This window comes from Primulina eburnea, unplaced genomic scaffold (genome assembly GCF_022965805.1).
Source record: "Primulina eburnea isolate SZY01 unplaced genomic scaffold, ASM2296580v1 ctg739_ERROPOS11973397, whole genome shotgun sequence".
Classification (NCBI taxonomy): domain Eukaryota; kingdom Viridiplantae; phylum Streptophyta; class Magnoliopsida; order Lamiales; family Gesneriaceae; genus Primulina; species Primulina eburnea.
The window spans coordinates 1,332,214-1,350,606 of NW_027331510.1; the positions used below are offsets into that span (position 1 = coordinate 1,332,214).

Sequence of the window (18,393 nt, forward strand, 5' to 3'; positions counted from 1 at the left end):
TCAAAAACTTGTGTGAGACGATCTCACGGGTAGTTTTTGTGAGACAAATCTCTTATTTGGGTCACCCATAAAAAAATATTACTTTTTATTGTGAATATGAGAAGGGTTGATCCGTCTCACAAATTATGACTCATGAGACGGTCTCACATGAGACCAACTTTTTTTGAAAAGTTGTCTTGTTTGCCACAAAGGCACAAAACGTTAGTACTATACTAAAAAATAAAGAGTCGCTAATATATTATATAAAGCGTGAAGCGGTATTCCTCATTCTCAAATTAGGGTTTTCAGAAAAGCCTAGCTCTAGCCGCCACCCTACTTTCCTCCTATATATACATATGCTCGACTGCCCGTATTCCAAACATCTTGAAATAATTGTTCGCGTCAATTACTGATGACGGGCCCTCCGATTAGTTCCATGGCCGTTACGTATGAGGAGACGCTAAATTCTCCTTCGCCGTTTCTTGTTTTCCAAGAAATCCCGCTTTTTTTTCAAATCTAGAGGAGATTTAGTTTATCAGAAGCGGTTAAACTCTAATTTTTTGGTTTTTTTATCTGATTTTTTGACGAAGAGATGGAAGTGATGAATATTTCCCCAGATGATTCGACGCTGAAATTACTGAGCGCTTTTTCGTTTTTTTCTTCCTTTTTGGAGGAAAATTCAAGCCAGAATTCTGATCCATCTCTGTTTTTGATTCAGCTTGAACAGATTGAAATTTGCATTAGAACTCGTCTCTTTTAAAGAAGATGTTTTTTCATCGAAAATAATTCCCGATTAGTTCGTCAGATTATCGGAATTTATTATACTGTCCTATGCAAAATATCCTCTGGAGAAATTCAAGCCTGGATTTTGATCCGTTGCCTCTGGAATTCTTGATTGTAAACCCACCAAAAAATTACAACCGCATTTAAGTAGTAATAATAATAATTTGGTAAAAATTTCGAATTTTTCATAAAAATTGTTACTTTTCAGAGTTTTATCGTAAACCTCAATCCGTATTCTCTTAACATATTATATATAGTTTGAAGTGGCAGAGATTTTTGATCTCATATCGCCTCGGTGTATGGGTAATATGTGTATATGATTTTGAAAATCCATCCAATGTTTGACATGGAAGTGGGTGAGTTGACCATGGATCATGCGTTAATTTTCCTTTTTGCAGTAATCTAGAAAAATTGGTGTAATTTTGCTGGAAAAATACTTATTGGTTATGCTCTGCACTTTTTGCTTCGTCCGTCAGAAGTTTCGATTAATACCAATGCGATGTTGGCATGGATATAACTAATATTGACTTGATCGATCAACCTGTTTAGCTAGCGTCTTCAATTCTCATTGTATATTAAATCGAAGGAGATTTGGAAATGTAAAACAATAATATCATCCGAGCATGCTGTGATTTGTATTCAATTTGAAATTCCAACTATTTATATTAAGTTTGTTGTTGTGATTTATGATGAACTCTTGCATTTTGAAGTTAAATTTCTTTAGACAAAACATCTAACAAAATTCCTCGTTTTAAAACGTAAAACGCCATTCGTCACTCCATTTTGGCCACAAAAGCACTTGATATTACAAGGGGCTAAATTATTTTATTTTTATTTATGTTTTAATTAAATGGATTTTTTATATATTATTTGTTATGAAGTAAATAATATGAATATAATTTTCCTCGGTTAAGAATGATATTAGATAAAAAAATATATATTATTTATTATACTTTTTATTCGTGATACCACATCACGTTTTAGAGTTTAAATTAAAAAAATATATATAAATCTATCAGATAATATCAATCATAAAAAAAACAAGTAAATATATCATATAATAAGTTAACACACTATGAAATGTTGTTGTCCACTGAGGCATAATATTGGGTTGATGTTATTCTGTATTAAACTATTATTATTTTTACATAATTGCTTCAAAAATTGATCGATTATATCGAGAAACATCGATTGACATGCTCCACTACTCATTAAACTTTACGCAAACTTCATATTTTTTTCCTAATAATAATAATAATATATTATTATCTTTTACTTTGAAGCACTAGGGGGGGTTCTGAGTCGCAGTTTTGGTACATTTAAAAAAAAAGGAATTTGTCCAAATATCATATTTGATAGATTTTATTCCTTGGGTTTATTAATTATCCTAGATACTAAATATTCATATAAATAATTTCATAGATCAATTTTGCGATATAGATCTTCGACTCGAACCAACGTATACCAAAAAATATTATTATTCATGATTGTTATAGATCGAGTTGATCCGTATATATATATATATATATATATATATATATATATATATATATATATATATATATATATATATATATATATAACTTGTGTGAGACGGTCTCACGGGTCATATTTGTGAGACGGATCTCTTATTTGGGTTACCCATGAAAAAGTATTATTTTTTATGCTAAAAGTATTACTTTTTATTGTGAATATGGGTAGGGTTGACCCGTCTCACAGATTATGATCCGTGAGACGGTCTCACATGAGACCTACTCTATATATATATATATATATATATATATATATATATATATATATATATATATATATATATATATATATATATATATATATATATATATATATATAAATATGTGATATCGTCTCACAAGAAACTTATTCATAGAATCTTTCACAAATTTATTATATATATGTATAATATATTTTTAACTATTTTATATAGTATAGATAAGTCACTTTTAAAATTTTTAACCCATTTTAAAGGTAGAAAAACACATCTAATTCTTATTTTGTACAACAATAATAACTCCGTCAAATTATTTTAGAAATAAAAATATATTATACATATTCAATACATAATATTTATATATCATATTAATATATGTGTACCGAGGCAAGTAATTCTGATGGTTGGTGTATTTTTTACAAAAAAATCTTCAAATCAAAACCACGGTAACATAGTGACGTTGTTGCTTCCAAAGGATGTCGTGGAATAAGGAGAAGCTTGAATAATGATTAGATATTTGATTCTCTCCATCGACATATTTTTTCGGATAGAGATGATTTTTATTTTATGGGTTCGACGTTATAAAATCTCGATATGAAGACGAAGATATTCGATTTTTTTAGATTCTAAACAGTATGACGATACTATCTTATCATCGAACTCATCCCGAAAAATAATAATAATAATATAATAATATTATCATTAAAAATAACGTGCCCCATTCTATTAATATATTTGAAATGGGAATTAGGTAGGGTGAGGGTGAGGATGTCGAAGGGGATTTGATCCCCATTGTTTGAGTTCGAGGATTCTTCGAATCCAAAAAGACGGAGATTGTAGACCGGTATGGAGGCGAGGATGAAATTCGGAGATCGAGATGAGGATGACAAATCATCTCAGCTCCACATCATTGTTATCTCTATTATCAGACGAGTTTGTCAGACAGAATTTTCTTAATACGGTTTATCTAGCTAACATAGCTCCAAAAGGTGAAATCGCTCACCTTAGGCGCCTCTCATCCCCGGCCCGACAGGAATGTGAGAGGAGGTAAATCATGGTGACTCAGTCAACCAGCAGCAACTAGACCTTATGCTACGCCGCGCACAAGGAGCTCCCCCTCATTGGAGGGAATTTAACTCCCACACTGCCGCTTGCGAGATTCGATCCCTGGTCATTGCTCCAAGATTTACTGCTGCTGACCAACTGAGCTAAGCCCATGCGGGCGTTTATCTAGCTAACATAGTTTGCATGTTATTGCGTTAACCAGAATTTACATATTATGTATCGAAAAATACCAAGTGGAAATTTACATGCCATAGTATATATATATATATATATATATATATATATATATATATTTATATATATACACACGACCAAAACTGGTGTAAAATTATTTCATGAATGAAAAATATTCTTTTTATTCTAAAAATTTCAAGTCAACTTGTCGTACCTACACCTCCAATAAATTGGTGTTTGACTGATAAAAATGAATAATTTATGTATTAGTGACCAAGCCACTTGAAAATGACCACGTAGATCACTAGGAATTTCATGGTGATTAGGTTATCTTTCACCCATTGGGTGATTGGATTGCACGTGTGGATCACGGGATTCAACTTGCACGCTGAATGGTGGATTCTATCATTTTAGCGGTTCCTATTTCGAAGAATGCTTAGGATATGTTTGGTTTGCAACTGTTTGTGTGTATATATATATATATATAGAATATAGGGTGTGCTCAGCCGTCCTACTATAATTAGTAGCTAGGTAGCACGGAGAACGAGGTCATCATTACTCCTCATATTATAAATACCAGGTTTTCTCTTTACATTTGAGGGGGATTCATTTTTACACCAATCACACAGCCATCACTTGGCTACATTGGTTTCTTGCTTGAGTACCCTGCTGACTTAAGCATCGGAGTGGCCACGCCGGACACCCCTCCGGCGCCCATTCACGAGTTCATTTCATTGTGTGCAGGTGACAGCCGAAGCCATCTACTTTGCTCATCTTCCTGAAATAAATTATTGATTCGATCCGGTGGAGCACCCGACCCAGCTCACCCATTTCACTAGGATCGCATCATTGGCGCCGTCTGTGGGAAACTTGAGCTCAAGACGTAGATATGGTTTCCATTCGAAGCAAGTCCGACCTTGCTCGGCACCACAGTAAGCCCAACTCTCCTTGGCAAACATAGAAGTCCGACCAGCTCGGCATTCAGATCTTATATGTGGATTTTATATGAGCTCGAAGCTCAGCATCTATTCCGGATTGACGTGGAAGAGTATTTGCTATGTACTCAGTAGCATACAGCTGTAGTCTAGCTCAACTAGAGAATTTCACTCTACCGAAAATGAATTCGGATTCAGTATTTCCAGGTTAGTGATTTGGTTTTTAAGGAAACTAATATAGCAGGAGAAACAAAATCTTTTAAGTCCGGGAGATACTAGGCCCCGGCACTCATATTCAGAGCCCGGGAGGTATGAGGCCCCGGCATCCGGCACTCATATTCAAAGTCCGGGAGATACTAGGCCCCGGCACTCATATTCAGAGCCCGGGAGGTATGAGGCCCCGGCATCCGGCACTCATATTCAAAGTCCGGGAGATACTAGGCCCCGGCACTCATATTCAGAGCCCGGGAGGTATGAGGCCCCGGCATCCGGCACTCATATTCAAAGTCCGGGAGATACTAGGCCCCGGCACTCATATTCAGAGTCTGGGAGGTATGAGGCCTCGGCACATTATATTAAGTCCAGGGATACGTACCCTGGCTCGGGGCTCCGTACCTCGACCATTTATGAAGACCAGGGCTCCGCACCCTGGTTATCTATTAAGTCCAGGGATCCGTACCCTGGCTCGGGGCTCCGTACCTCGACCTTTTATGAAGACCAGGGCTCCGCACCCTGGTTATCTATTAAGTCCAGGGATCCGTACCCTGGCTCGGGGCTCCGTACCTCGACCATTTATGAAGACCAGGGCTCCGCACCCTGTTATCTATTAAGTTCAGGGTTCTCAACCTGGCTCGGGGTTCCGCACCTCGACTATTCCCAAGTCCCGGGACACGCTCCCCGGCCCAGGGCTCCGCACCCTGGTTATCTACTAAGTCCAGGGATCCGTACCCTGGCTCGGGGCTCCGTACCTCGACCATTTATGAAGGCAGGGGCTCCGCACCCTAGTTATCTATTAAGTCCAGGGATCCGTAACCTGGCTCGGGGCTCCGTACCTCGACCATTTATGAAGGCCAGGGCTCCGCACTCTGGTTATCTATTAAGTCCAGGGATCCGTAACCTGGCTCGGGGCTTCGTACCTCGACCATTTATGAAGGCCAGGGCTCCGCACTCTGGTTATCTATTAAGTCCCGGGACCTGCTCCCCGGCCCAAGGCTCCGCACCTTGGTTATTGATAAGCCCAGGGCACTACACCCTGGCTCGGGGCTCCGCACCTCGACCATTCCAAGTCCCGGGACCTGCTCCCCGGCCCAAGGCTCCGCACCTTGGTTATTGATAAGCCCAGGGCACTACACCCTGGCTCGGGGCTCCGCACCTCGACCATTCCAAGTCCCGGGCTCCGTACCCTAGTTATCCAGTAAGTCCGAGAGACAAAAGGCCTCGACATCTTATCTCAAGTCCATGAGGCACGATACTCCGGCATTTCTTCTCATTTCTAGGAGACATGAAGCCCCCGATGCTTTTATAGAACAAGATTGATTATCTCTTTGGGAATCCAAGCATGACTGATCGGGACAGCGAGTATGACTCTAGCCCGACTATTTAAGGGATGTGTGATGATACCCCCGTAAGAGCCCGGGTCATGGATGACCCGGAATATCAAATGGATTCCCAAATTCGAGTAAGTCTGCAGGTGGATTCTTCTGGAGCCGGGCAGGTGGAAGCCCATGCTCTGCTCTCCGGGCAGTCATAGGCTCGGGCTCTTGTATAAATCTCCAGGGAGGCGTTCTACCCGGCCACCTCGGTATGAGCACCGCACTCGAGTATACTAACAGAATAGGATGTGGGCGACTGTCCCATCTCTGACACCGTGCCGATGAGTTGACATGTCAGAATATAGGGTGTGCTCAGCCGTCCTACTATAATTAGTAGCTAGGTAGCACGGAGAACGAGGTCATCATTACTCCTCATATTATAAATACCAGGTTTTCTCTTTACATTTGAGGGGGATTCATTTTTACACCAATCACACAGCCATCACTTGGCTACATTGGTTTCTTGCTTGAGTACCCTGCTGACTTAAGCATCGGAGTGGCCACGCCGGACACCCCTCCGGCGCCCATTCACGAGTTCATTTCATTGTGTGCAGGTGACAGCCGAAGCCATCTACTTTGCTCATCTTCCTGAAATAAATTATTGATTCGATCCGGTGGAGCACCCGACCCAGCTCACCCATTTCACTAGGATCGCATCACTAACTACCGAGGCACACGTATTGCGTGTGTCATAAATATATAAAACGAATATATTAAACATTCAGAATATTACAATACCATGACATCAAACTTAGTTTGTTAACTCACATGATATAGGTGTTGATCATAAAAAATAATATTTTTTTGAAGCAGTAATATCAATGATCTCTAAAATTTTATCTCTAAAAATAATGATAAAATTCAAGGTAAAAAAAGTAAACAGATTGTCAAAAATATTGTTCAAAAAATATGAGAATATCATCAAACTAATATTTATTGAATATAAAAACATAAAATTTGTTTTTTAAATTCAGCTAATAAACCGAACAAAAAAAATTAAAGTTGTAGTTATCTTTAAGCATTTTATGCATAAAATAAACCCTATCTGGTCTAGGCATCTAACGTAATAAAAAAATATTCTTTTTATCGAATCATGTATTAGTACAACATGAACATACAAAATAAATAAAACAATTTATTAAAACGTGTTATAAAAAATTGAAATGACTAAGGGTGAGAAAAAATATCGAATTTTCGGTAAACTGAGATAACCGTAATAAAAAAACATCGAATTTTACATGCATCAACTCATGTTGAAGCAATATACTATTCAAGAAAAACAAAGTGGGAATATATATATATATATAAATTATTATTTGATTAATTGAAATAATTTAAAAAATTACAAAATATTTTGTAAAGTTAAGCATCATATTTCTGTGAATACTTTCTCCTTTTCCACTCGATTTCCAGTAATACCCGAATCTTGGAATCAAATCAAACGGGTCACTATTGATAGCGGGCCCCGTTTAATAAAGTTCCTTCCCTTTAACCCTCTTGAATTAACTTGGACTTGTGTAATTCACCAAAGATTCCCAGTGAAGAGTAACGATGACTCCATCACAGCCACAAAATGGAAAAAACTAGGCTAAGCATAAAAATAGAACTGAATGACAAATTGTTGCTTCGTTGAATTTCTGGAAGAGTAAATAGCATCTGTATGTTGTGCTAGAGCGTGATGTCTTTGGTTGGCTATTGTTTATTTGCTTTCCAGTGACGTTGATTCCTCTGTGATCAAGTAAGTGGAAATTTTAAAATCCAATTAGTTGATTTGTTAGATTGGTATTATAAAAAAGTTTGGATCTTTTCTATATGAAGATTCAAGATAGCTGGTGGCAGCAGAAGTTTGAGGTTATTTTAATCATGTCGGGGGTTATTTTAATCATGTCGGGGTGAACCCATTATTCAAATAATTACGGTGTAGACAGTTTCTTGAAGCGTGATGATTTCTCTCTTTGTGCTTTGGTATGTTTTCGTTATTTAATTTAGTGGTTTTTTTTTTGTTTGTGAAAAGGCCATGTGTTTGCATCGTTAATATTGTGTCATTTTGTGGTTTTCTAATCTGCAGAAGCCCTTTAGAGTGGTTCTGTTGCTGTGCAAGAACCAAAGCCCTACTTGAATTTTGAGTTGGTTTTTGTTGTCCGGCTGGATTTTACGTTCTTTCTTTCTAAAGTAAAGTGGGAAATTGGTACAAAGTTGAATGTCATTCGCCAGTTTTATTAATTAAGGAGATTAGATAAAGAATTCAAGGAGAAAATCTTAGAATTGTATAGTCCATCGAGAATCATAGGTACATAATGTCTGTTGTTTTGTTGTGGGTGGTTTCTCCCGCTTTTGATATCTCTAATGGCACTGGATTCTTGGAGCCTGTTCATAAAGGAACTCGAATTATTGGTTCATTTAGGTCCATTTCTCTACGTAGAAATTTGATCGGAAATGGAAGGCTCGATAAGGGACAAAAGAATATGCGGAACTTTAGTTTTACAAATACTGGTTTTAGGTATTCATACCTGGGGAACTCCGGTTTAGGGACTGCAAGTAGACTCTCCGTGACATCGAGTTTGGTGGCTAGTCCAGCAGGAGGTATCACCTTATCGTCTGAGCAAAAGGTTTATGATGTGGTTTTGAAACAGGCGGCATTGGTTAAGAGACAGCTGAAGTCGACTGTGAACATGGAGGTAAAACCAGATATTGTTCTTCCGGGATCTCTTAGTGTATTGAGTGAAGCTTATGATCGATGTGGTGAGGTGTGTGCTGAGTATGCCAAGACGTTTTATTTGGGTTAGTACCTGTGATCAAGTATCTAGTTAGCAAAAATTTAATTTTCGCCAGGAGAATAGATGTTATTTCTGATCCTTTTTGGGGGAATTTTTTTCAGGAACCATGCTCATGACACCTGAGAGGAGAAAAGCAATCTGGGCAATATATGGTAAAGGTTTATTGGTGCATAAATCTTATTTTTTTATGAGAAAGTATTGAAAGATGTATCCAATCTTAGTTTGCAAAGTGCTACCTTTTAACAGCATTCAATATATTGATTTTCATGAATCAAGAAAATCTTGCAATCAAATCGTGTTTTGGTTTTAAGAAACCCATTATTCATTACTTTCACCTTGTAAGGATTGATTCTTTTGATTATTTTCTGTCATCAGTATTTATTCTCAGCTCCCCAACCGAAATAAGCATTACAAAGAATGCCTCTAGTTGTTGTGTTAATGCTAACCTAGGTTGATATATTGCTATTGCCCAGAGCAACAAATCCTTGGTCATTGGATAAAATGATAGTATGATTTTTAAATGCCTGATGTCTTCAGATCCTTATTTAAAAAATAAAATAAAGAATTGTGGAGCCTGAGCTTTATCATTTGAGATTTTATAATCGTATTAATGTATCAAATTAAATATCTTAGTGAGCATGTTTGAAGAATGTTTGAAGCATCTTAGTTGTACTATGATTTACAAGTATCATGCCCATTGGACGCATTTTTCCGCAAGTTTTTCATGTTAGATTCTTGTGATTGTGTGATAACGGATAGTTTGACATGGTTAAATTTAAGAGTAAAAGTCAACTCAGGATGCACGTTCCTTTAAATTAAACAAAAATGAAGATGATTTCTGAAGAATAATTTAAAAGTATAAATGTTATGACTAACAACCTGAATTTTGATTTCAACTTGAAAACAGATTGTTTAAAGAAAGAAGAAATCATAATCAAGAGTGATAAGACTTAATGGTGTAAGACTCACGCTTCTTTTATCAATTGTCCTTTGAGCAGTTTGGTGTAGGAGAACAGATGAACTTGTTGACGGGCCAAATGCATCACATATAACTCCTACAGCCTTAGATAGGTGGGAGTCGAGGTTGGATGATATTTTTAGAGGGCGTCCATTTGATATGCTGGATGCTGCTTTATCTGATACTGTTTGCAAGTTTCCTATCGACATTCAGGTTAAAACTCAATATCCTCCTGCACTTTTATGTCAGTTGGTGATGAATTTAAAAAACAATCCAGAATTCAGAAATATAAGTGAGACATTAGTTGATGGCATAAATAAAAACTTGTTTTCCATTTTTCTTTGAATGTCAAAGCTACTTAAAGTCAAATTATTTTATTAGGCCAGTTTTTTTTTTGCGTAATTTGTGGGCTTTTCATAGGGAAGTTTAAACTGCATGAATCAACAATTTGATATAAACATGGGGGGTGCGGATGCAAAAATAGAATGTTCGTTGTACCTTAAATTGAAGCTCGGCAGATTTAACTGTATCTTTTCACGAATTAACAGCCAGTGACAATTGTCTGTATTCATAGTGTAATTACTATATGTGACGCGTCATATGTATTTTTCAGCCTTTTAGAGACATGATTGAAGGAATGAGGATGGACCTCTGGAAGTCAAGATATTCAAACTTTGATGAGTTGTATCTATACTGTTATTATGTAGCTGGTACCGTTGGATTGATGAGTGTGCCAGTTATGGGAATCGCACCTGAATCACAGGCAACCACAGAAAGTGTCTATAATGCGGCTTTGGCTCTAGGACTTGCAAATCAGCTGACCAATATACTCCGGGATGTTGGAGAAGAGTAAGTTTATATTGATTAAACTTGGAAAATATCAACATTTTTTTGAAGCATTTTTTGGAAGTAAGAGGCTATTTTGGCTCATCGTTGTGTGTTTTTCTTCACTTGGAAGAAATTGGTGTGCTAGCAGAATGAACGATTACTTGGATGAGAATATTAATCTCTGACAAATGAATTCTGGGTAATAATTGTCCCTGTTCTATGACTATATGGCATGTCGATCAAAACATAGCACTTGGTTTGTAATGAAACACAATTATGATGAATGATAACATTGTTGTCTTCTTGAAGTGCAAGAAGGGGAAGGGTCTATTTACCTCAGGATGAGTTAGCCCAGGCAGGGCTTTCGGATGAAGACATATTCAACGGGGAGGTAACGGACAAATGGCGAACTTTTATGAAAAAACAAATTGCGAGGGCAAGAAAATTCTTCGATGATGCAGAAAAAGGAGTCACAGAGCTCAGCTCAGCGAGCAGATGGCCCGTAAGCATTTGTTACCTTTTCAAAACTATTCTTTTAACTTTAAACAAGCTCCCTTTTAGTTACAAAATATTTGTATGCCATATAAACTAATCTTCAGATCTGTTACGTTGGTTTTGTCCGGTGCAGGTGTGGGCATCGTTACTGTTGTACCGACAAATACTGGACGAGATAGAAGCAAATGACTACAACAATTTCACGAGGAGGGCCTATGTTAGCAAACCGAAGAAGATTATGGCTTTGCCAATGGCATATGCAAAGTCTCTTGTTCCTCCATCATCAAGAACCTTATCTCCTCTTGTAAAATCATAGATTTTAACATGTTAACTTTCTTGAATACTGAGTTATGTACTTAAAAGAAACCAAGTATAGTTTGTACATCTTATATTTATGGTAATGCAGTGATCAATTTTTTTTTAAAAAAAATTTGGGAATATTGTAAAATTTTGACTTGGCCTAAAAAAACACAACTAGAATTTTATGTTTTGAAGATTTGGTATAATTTATTTATTATATACAAAAATAATTAAAAAATCTTACTTTTGATCTTAAAATTTGATTTTATTTCTTATCTTTTCTCAACGTTTATTAGGATTTAGGAATAGAGAAAGTAATAGTCAATTATTTTCACATAGCAAATAAAAATTATTGGGTATACAAATTTTGATTTACGAATATTTTGTTCAATCTCGGGACAAAATAAAAAAGCTTATTAAAACTTGAGATTAAAAATAAGATTTTTCTGCTGGTATTTTATATTATTAATTTTTAAATAAAACTTTAGAACATAAAAATATTGTTTTTATTTATATTTGTTTTTTGTACTTAAATTAAATATAAACATGTCTATTTATTTATTCTCTTTGTGCGACCACTTGTCTTCTATTTTCCTTCGCAGCGCTCTCCCGTGTTGCCGGCGGTATCTTCCATTTTTAATCACTGTTCATTGATTTTTGTACTTTTGTGTAGCTCTACGAAGGTCAGAATAAGATGCCTCAAGTGAAAATCGTGGCTAAAAATTTTATGGACATGGTGGCATCATTGCCCGCGATTAAACTTGACAGGCTTTATGAGAATTCCTTCATTTGCGAGGCCATTCTAAGGTAATACCTATAATCAACTTTCTGGTGTAAATTTGCTTCCCTTTTGGTGTGTCCAATGCTCTACAATTTCTTCTGATGTTATAGATGACTGCCACCTAAAAAAAACCACCTTGGACAGAATGGATTTTTCCTTTCTAAGACAACCATAGGCAGCAGAAGTGAAAATCTATTTTCTTTTAGGTTTCTTTTATGTATTTACTTGATCTTGTGTTGTGCTCAGATCTTTGCCTCCATTGGCGAAGAAATATGTGCTGCAGCTGTTGTACGTAGACGCAGCAGTGTCAGCCAAGTTGTTAGAAGAATGGGTGCTTGCTGATGGGAACTCAAAGCACAAAGTAGCCATAGATAGATTGATCCAGCTCAGAATCTTGACTGAAACTCTTGACAGGTTGCACACTTGTTCTGGTCTTCATTTCCTGTTTCGTGTAATTACTAGTAGCATATCTATGCTTCCAATGGTTCACTTGGTTCTTAGCCTTGTTATTACTGTTTCTGTAAATGCACCGAAAATTTGCCCTCATTTTTGATATCTTAGTTTAATTGGGATTAGTGACTACAAGTAGGTAGGAATTGGTTCATAGAATAGTTCTGGACTCCATTCAAGCAAATTATAACTTGTTGTGCATTTTAAAGTACTTGTGTTGTTTCCCATTCACTATTTATTGAAATAGGCATTTAGTTTTGATCTGTAATCTGAGAGGCCCAAACAACAAGCCACACCCATATAAAATTTTACACTAGCAGGACAATGCTGCTTACAATATTCCTGCTCATCACCATTTTTTCAGAAAGCTCTCTCTGCCTTCGCCTCTAGACATGTTACTGTCAAGATCATTGGAGTGCTTAATCCACAAGGTGGACCAATTACTATGACCACCCCTAGGCACATGAACACATAGCAAGAATATGGGAAGGTGAAATTTTCTTTATTCAGGAACAAAAATATTATCTGGAATAATTGGGTGGGGAATAGAAGGAAAATGTCTTCTCAATGTATCATATCTCTCAACAAGGAAACTTGCTTGTTCCTAGCAAAGCTAGACAAGCAAATCGAAAAGATATAATATTATGAAGTAAAAGAGAAAACTCGTTTAATCTATTCGGCTATTCCTTTAATGAGCTGGAGGTCAGTAGTTCACACTTGAAAGTCCATGATATATAAAATTGCCCCTTTTGCAAAGAAAACAGCAAAATCTTAGGGTTAACTAATAACCTTTGTTAAATTCTTTTTGTGGGACTGCGGCAGGAAAAAAGAAGCGACTTATAGATTCAATCCAACATTTCGACTTAACCTCCAGAAGCACATAGTGCATGGGTATGCTTTAGGTTCACATAATTCTTATCTAGTACATGCCATAAATTATTCGAATTATTTGTCTAAAACCATTATTTTGTATACTGCAGTGGAGTTTTACCTAGAGAACCAATGCCTTCAAACATCGCAGTGAGGCTCCCTAGCTTAGAAGATTTAGATTCATATGCTCTTCGACAATGGGAGGTGTGACCTTCATTTACGTTTTTATTTTTCTATGCTTTCTTGCATAAGGTTTTAACTAAAAGACCACGGTACAAGGTAATCTTCCTCAAAATTTGATCATTGTTATCAACTCCACCATTTTATATCGTTGGTTCTATTTCGGTATTTCAAAAAACTTTTATCAACCATGCACCAAGAGAAGGCAGCCCATGTACAAAATAATTCGAAGTTATTTTTCGGTGTTGGTTATGATGCTGTGTTACCTTCTATAGTTTGGCCACTCTTCTTATGACTAACAAACTGTGACAAATCAGTGTTTCTTGCTGCACCTTATGAACTCAAACGAAGCTGAAAAGTCAACGAACATCAGCTCTTCCATGATGAAAGTGTTCCAGCGTGGTCTTCTGACTCAAAAGTATTTACTGCACCCAATACAATATTTTTTATGAAGGTGTGATATTTACACGAAACTTTTAACTTTCAGAGATGACAAGGAGCCACTCAGATTGACAGAAAGTGGCTTTCAGTTTCTGGTACGAGTGTAATAAAGTAACTATTAACTTCTGAGCGAAGGTTAAAAATACTAATACTTACCTTGATCAGCTGATGGATACAAATGCCCAACTTTGGTACATTGTCAGAGAATATATCAGCAACTCTGAGGTATCATATGCTTAGACTCTCTGTCCTTTGTTTTATTTTATATCTTGGTCTGCTTCTCTTTTAATAATTGTTGATTGGTTTCTTGAGACTGTATTCGATGGTGAGCTCTCAAACCTAGGACAACTTCAACTCCACCTTTAATTGGATATAACATAGTACCATTTTTGCTATAAAAAAATAAATATTGGATCTCAGCTTGATTTAATCTCTTCATCGTGCTTATTTCCAGTTATCATGGTTGTGTGTGCACTTTTCGCAGTTTTGCATTAAGATTATGTTTATTTACCAAAAAACCTATAAATTATATATGTCCTTATACTTTGCTTATATCCGTCAGATGAAGTTTCTATTATATATGGGTATATATAGTGGTTGTTTATCTTTTCGATAAATATCGAACCGAAATTTCCTTTTTGTAGGAGCGAGGTGTGGATGCAGCAGATCTTATATCATTCCTCCTGGAGCTCAGCTTTCACAATACTGGAGAGGTATTAGATTCTTGTTTATGCTGAACTAATAGGTGGAATAAAATGGACTGTCGTGAATGTTTTCATTTTTTATGAGTTTGTCATCCACGAAGCAACTGTTATGGTGTTCTTTTGATCCTTACTGGAATTTTCTTCCACCTTTTTATTTAGAATGATCAGGGACTATCCCATCCTCTTCGGAAATAAATGAAAATTAATATGAAATAGATTAATTCTTACATGAGATCAGAAACTCTCTTTTTGTAGCCATACAACTTAAACACACTGACGGATATACAACGGAACATACTAAAGGATCTTGTCGACTTGGGACTGGTCAAGCTCCAACAGGTCAAATATGCTGTTTGCTACTTGTTTTGTTGGTACTTCTGCCTTCATCCTGAACTAAACGATACTGATAGGGCATGTTCAGGGGAGGAAAGATAGTTGGTTTGTCCCCACTAAATTAGCTACAAATCTCTCCATTAGCTTAGCAGATTCAACTTCAAGGAAACAGGTATTGAAGAGCCTACTGCTAATTTCTACAAGACGAGTAATCTTGATTCTGTTGGCAAACTTTTCAAGCCAGTTGATTCCATTGTATTGGTGTCATATTATTTTATTTTGTTAGGCTATACGTGGGACATGTTTTGTGAAAATGAAAAGTTATGGGTTTCCTTTCATCAGGGATTTGTGGTGGTGGAAACAAACTTTCGGATGTATGCATATTCGTCATCCAAATTGCATTGTGAGATCTTGCGTCTCTTCTCAAGGTGCCTCATCATTTTGCTTCCTTAAGCTTTGCATGTATTCTTGATCTAATATTTTACCGAAAGTGAAGTGGTTGACACATTTTTTGAACGGTGTCAAAACTTTGATGAACTTTAGAAGTTATAAAGATGGTGAAAACACGGGTCTTGTATGTTTTTATTTTTTGAAGCAATTTCCTATCTTAAAAAAAAGCAACACTACAAACTCATTTTCATTTTCTTTTGTATCAACTTATTTTCAGTGTTTATAAGTCAACTGTGAATTCTAATATCATGCAACATATCTTAATATTTTAAATACTCCTCATATTATTAAAATATTGATCACTAGATAATCTACACGTGCTGGTTGCTAATATAAATTCTAGTTTTTTTCTTTCTAAAATTAAAACCAAAATGTGGTATTTACACTATATTGGACTCCAGTGTATGTATTCCAGAATGTGCTATTTGTCAGTCAAAGAATGACAACTTCTGCTGAAATTACAGGGTTGAGTACCAGCTACCAAACCTCATCGTTTGTGCAATTACCAAAGAAAGCTTGTATAAAGCATTTCAACATGGTATTACTGCAGAGCAGGCAAGATTAAGAAATCACATTCTATAGTAGCTGTGGTTTTTGTATAGTGTGTGTATGAGCAATCATTTGAGCTCCGTCTTAAAGTTTTCATTTGTTTATTACCCACTAGTTTTCTTCATCGAAACACGTGCAATTGCAAGGTGGACTATCTGTGTTTCCAGATGATAACAGATGGCTGGTTCAATGTGATTTTAATCTTAATTCTTAAGTTGTGCATGTGCCTAGGTTATCTTACTATTGTTTTCTTCCTCATTGAGAAATGATTAAATGTGGAATGCAGATAGTATCTTTTCTTCAACAGAATGCTCATCCTCGAGTTGCTGAGAGAATCCCTTCTGTACCAGAAAATGTTACCGATCAGGTTTTTGCTTCTCTCGACTGCCAAGATTTCAATTATATTTTGTGTTGTGCTCTCTCTTTAATGTTCCTTCCTTGAAAAAAACCGCAACACTCCATGCCATGTTCTAAGAAGACATACTTCAAGTGTGTTGGGTGGACAACAATTGCAGCGTAATAGTGTATTGTAATGGTCCTGCTCAAACCTTTTGGCTGTTTATATGGTTTAAAAACTCAATTTGTTTCATTAGCATTAATTATAGATTTTGGTACGGCTATAGATGATCGGCCCTACACATCGATTTCTATTTTGTTATGTCTAATGATTTTATCGATAATTGTTGTCAATGTTTCTTGAAAGTATGTTAGATCAATAAAAATTTCTCTCCCCCCTCCCCCTGCCTACCACACCTTTGCTTAACCAGATTAGGCTGTGGGAATCAGATTTGAACAGGGTGGAGATGACCCCTGCACATCTTTACGATGAATTTCCATCCAGGGTATGAACGAGCACCGAACCGATACTCAGTACGATACCATTCTTTAGCTTTAAATGGTCTCACTATCATTACTTGTCATATTGATGCAAGGATGTGTATGAGGCTGCTTGTGACTTTGCTCGGGAATATGGTGGTTTGCTTTGGGAGAACTCGAAGAAGATGCGTCTAGTGGTAAAAGCAGATATCTTCACAGAAATGAAAGAATTTCTCCGTCGACAAAAGCAATAGCTATAGCTTTTCTGCATCAGGACAGAACCAATGGTTCCGAAAATAAATTTTATTTTTTTCTCAAGTATGTGTGCCTGATGAGATCTGAATTCAGCAGACGGACATTTGGTTGATCGGGTGCTACGGATTGAGAGATGACAGTAGATTGAACCGTGAATATTGATGGATATCATCGTGGAGAAGTAGCGATTCATAGCAATTATACTGGGATTGGCTAGTCGGGTATGATCAAGTCAAGCACGTTGGCCAGATTAATACATTTCAAATGTATTTAGTAAATTATGAAATAGTAAGAACAAAACTAAAATTAACTAATATTTCATTTTGATAAATGACCTAAATTTTTAAATGTTCCCAGGGTGTTTTGTTTATATGAACTTTACAGAGTATTAAGTGTTTTATGTGACTAATTGGATTGACCCGTTTTTGTGTTTTAAATTAATTATTATGATAAATTCTATTTTATGTTTGTTTTGTATTTTTAATTAAAAACAAAATGGATGATAAATTAACAGATTAGGGGGTACAAAAAGTGCTCCTCAACTTTAGATTTGTCTCCTTAATTTTGTAAGAATTATTATATATGTCATAACTGATATCTGTTCGAAGGCTTCTTTGTTATGGTTACCTTAATTTAGTTTATCGGGCATTACAAGTAAATTATTGTAAGAATAACCATATATTGACTGATGCTAGTTTTTATAATCGATTGCGAGACGTTAGCTCTGATATTAACCGGAAGACCTAACTATTGTCGTTGTACAAAAAAATTATAGTCTCATTTTTCATCCAAGGTCTTAGAAAAAACAAAAATGTTAATATTTTATTGATAACTACGATTTTTTAATGAGCATTTTACTTATACACATTAAAAATAATATTAATATTTATTTAAGAACAAAATGGTAAAATTATTAAGATGAACCTGTTTTTTTTTTCTATTTAGAACA

The 18,393-nt window shown here is 36.1% G+C and overlaps 2 protein-coding genes, 1 long non-coding RNA gene and 1 other non-coding gene across 8 annotated transcripts; all 4 read left to right on the forward strand.

The window, feature by feature from the left end:
• The first annotated feature begins 275 nt into the window (after window positions 1-275).
• LOC140821890 (uncharacterized) lies at window positions 276-1,447 on the forward strand. Its single transcript, XR_012115855.1, has 2 exons — window positions 276-1,065; window positions 1,161-1,447. It is a non-coding gene; the product is annotated as an uncharacterized lncRNA (long non-coding RNA).
• Window positions 572-680, forward strand: LOC140822273 (small nucleolar RNA Z103). The gene has a single exon (XR_012115926.1). It is a non-coding gene; the product is annotated as a small nucleolar RNA Z103 (small nucleolar RNA).
• A 6,234-nt stretch (window positions 1,448-7,681) lies between the features above and the next one.
• Window positions 7,682-11,699, forward strand: LOC140821779 (phytoene synthase 2, chloroplastic-like). Of its 3 annotated transcripts, none has more exons than XM_073182378.1 (7): window positions 7,682-8,222; window positions 8,326-9,038; window positions 9,136-9,186; window positions 10,033-10,205; window positions 10,606-10,841; window positions 11,130-11,322; window positions 11,449-11,699. In XM_073182378.1, the coding sequence occupies exons 2-7, from the start codon at window positions 8,555-8,557 to the stop codon at window positions 11,629-11,631; spliced, it is 1,320 nt and encodes a 439-aa protein (XP_073038479.1). In that variant the 5' UTR covers window positions 7,682-8,222; window positions 8,326-8,554; the 3' UTR covers window positions 11,632-11,699. The 3 variants fall into 3 exon arrangements, with proteins under 3 accessions (XP_073038479.1, XP_073038480.1, XP_073038481.1); XM_073182379.1 differs by having other exon boundaries at window positions 7,682-7,995; XM_073182380.1 differs by having other exon boundaries at window positions 7,682-7,944.
• A 477-nt stretch (window positions 11,700-12,176) lies between these two features.
• Window positions 12,177-17,844, forward strand: LOC140821774 (general transcription and DNA repair factor IIH subunit TFB2). Of its 3 annotated transcripts, none has more exons than XR_012115845.1 (15): window positions 12,177-12,422; window positions 12,643-12,810; window positions 13,669-13,737; window positions 13,827-13,920; window positions 14,214-14,314; window positions 14,384-14,432; window positions 14,503-14,562; window positions 14,982-15,050; window positions 15,297-15,380; window positions 15,463-15,546; window positions 15,717-15,802; window positions 16,289-16,362; window positions 16,660-16,740; window positions 17,141-17,215; window positions 17,306-17,844. XR_012115845.1 is itself a non-coding variant. In XM_073182371.1 (15 exons), exons 1-15 carry the CDS (start codon window positions 12,310-12,312, stop codon window positions 17,441-17,443), a joined length of 1,362 nt encoding a protein of 453 aa, XP_073038472.1. In that variant the 5' UTR covers window positions 12,178-12,309; the 3' UTR covers window positions 17,444-17,844. The 3 variants fall into 3 exon arrangements, 2 of the variants coding, with proteins under 2 accessions (XP_073038473.1, XP_073038472.1); XM_073182371.1 differs by having other exon boundaries at window positions 12,178-12,422; window positions 16,289-16,379; XM_073182372.1 differs by lacking the exon at window positions 13,669-13,737 and having other exon boundaries at window positions 16,289-16,379.
• Window positions 17,845-18,393: the final 549 nt, after the last annotated feature.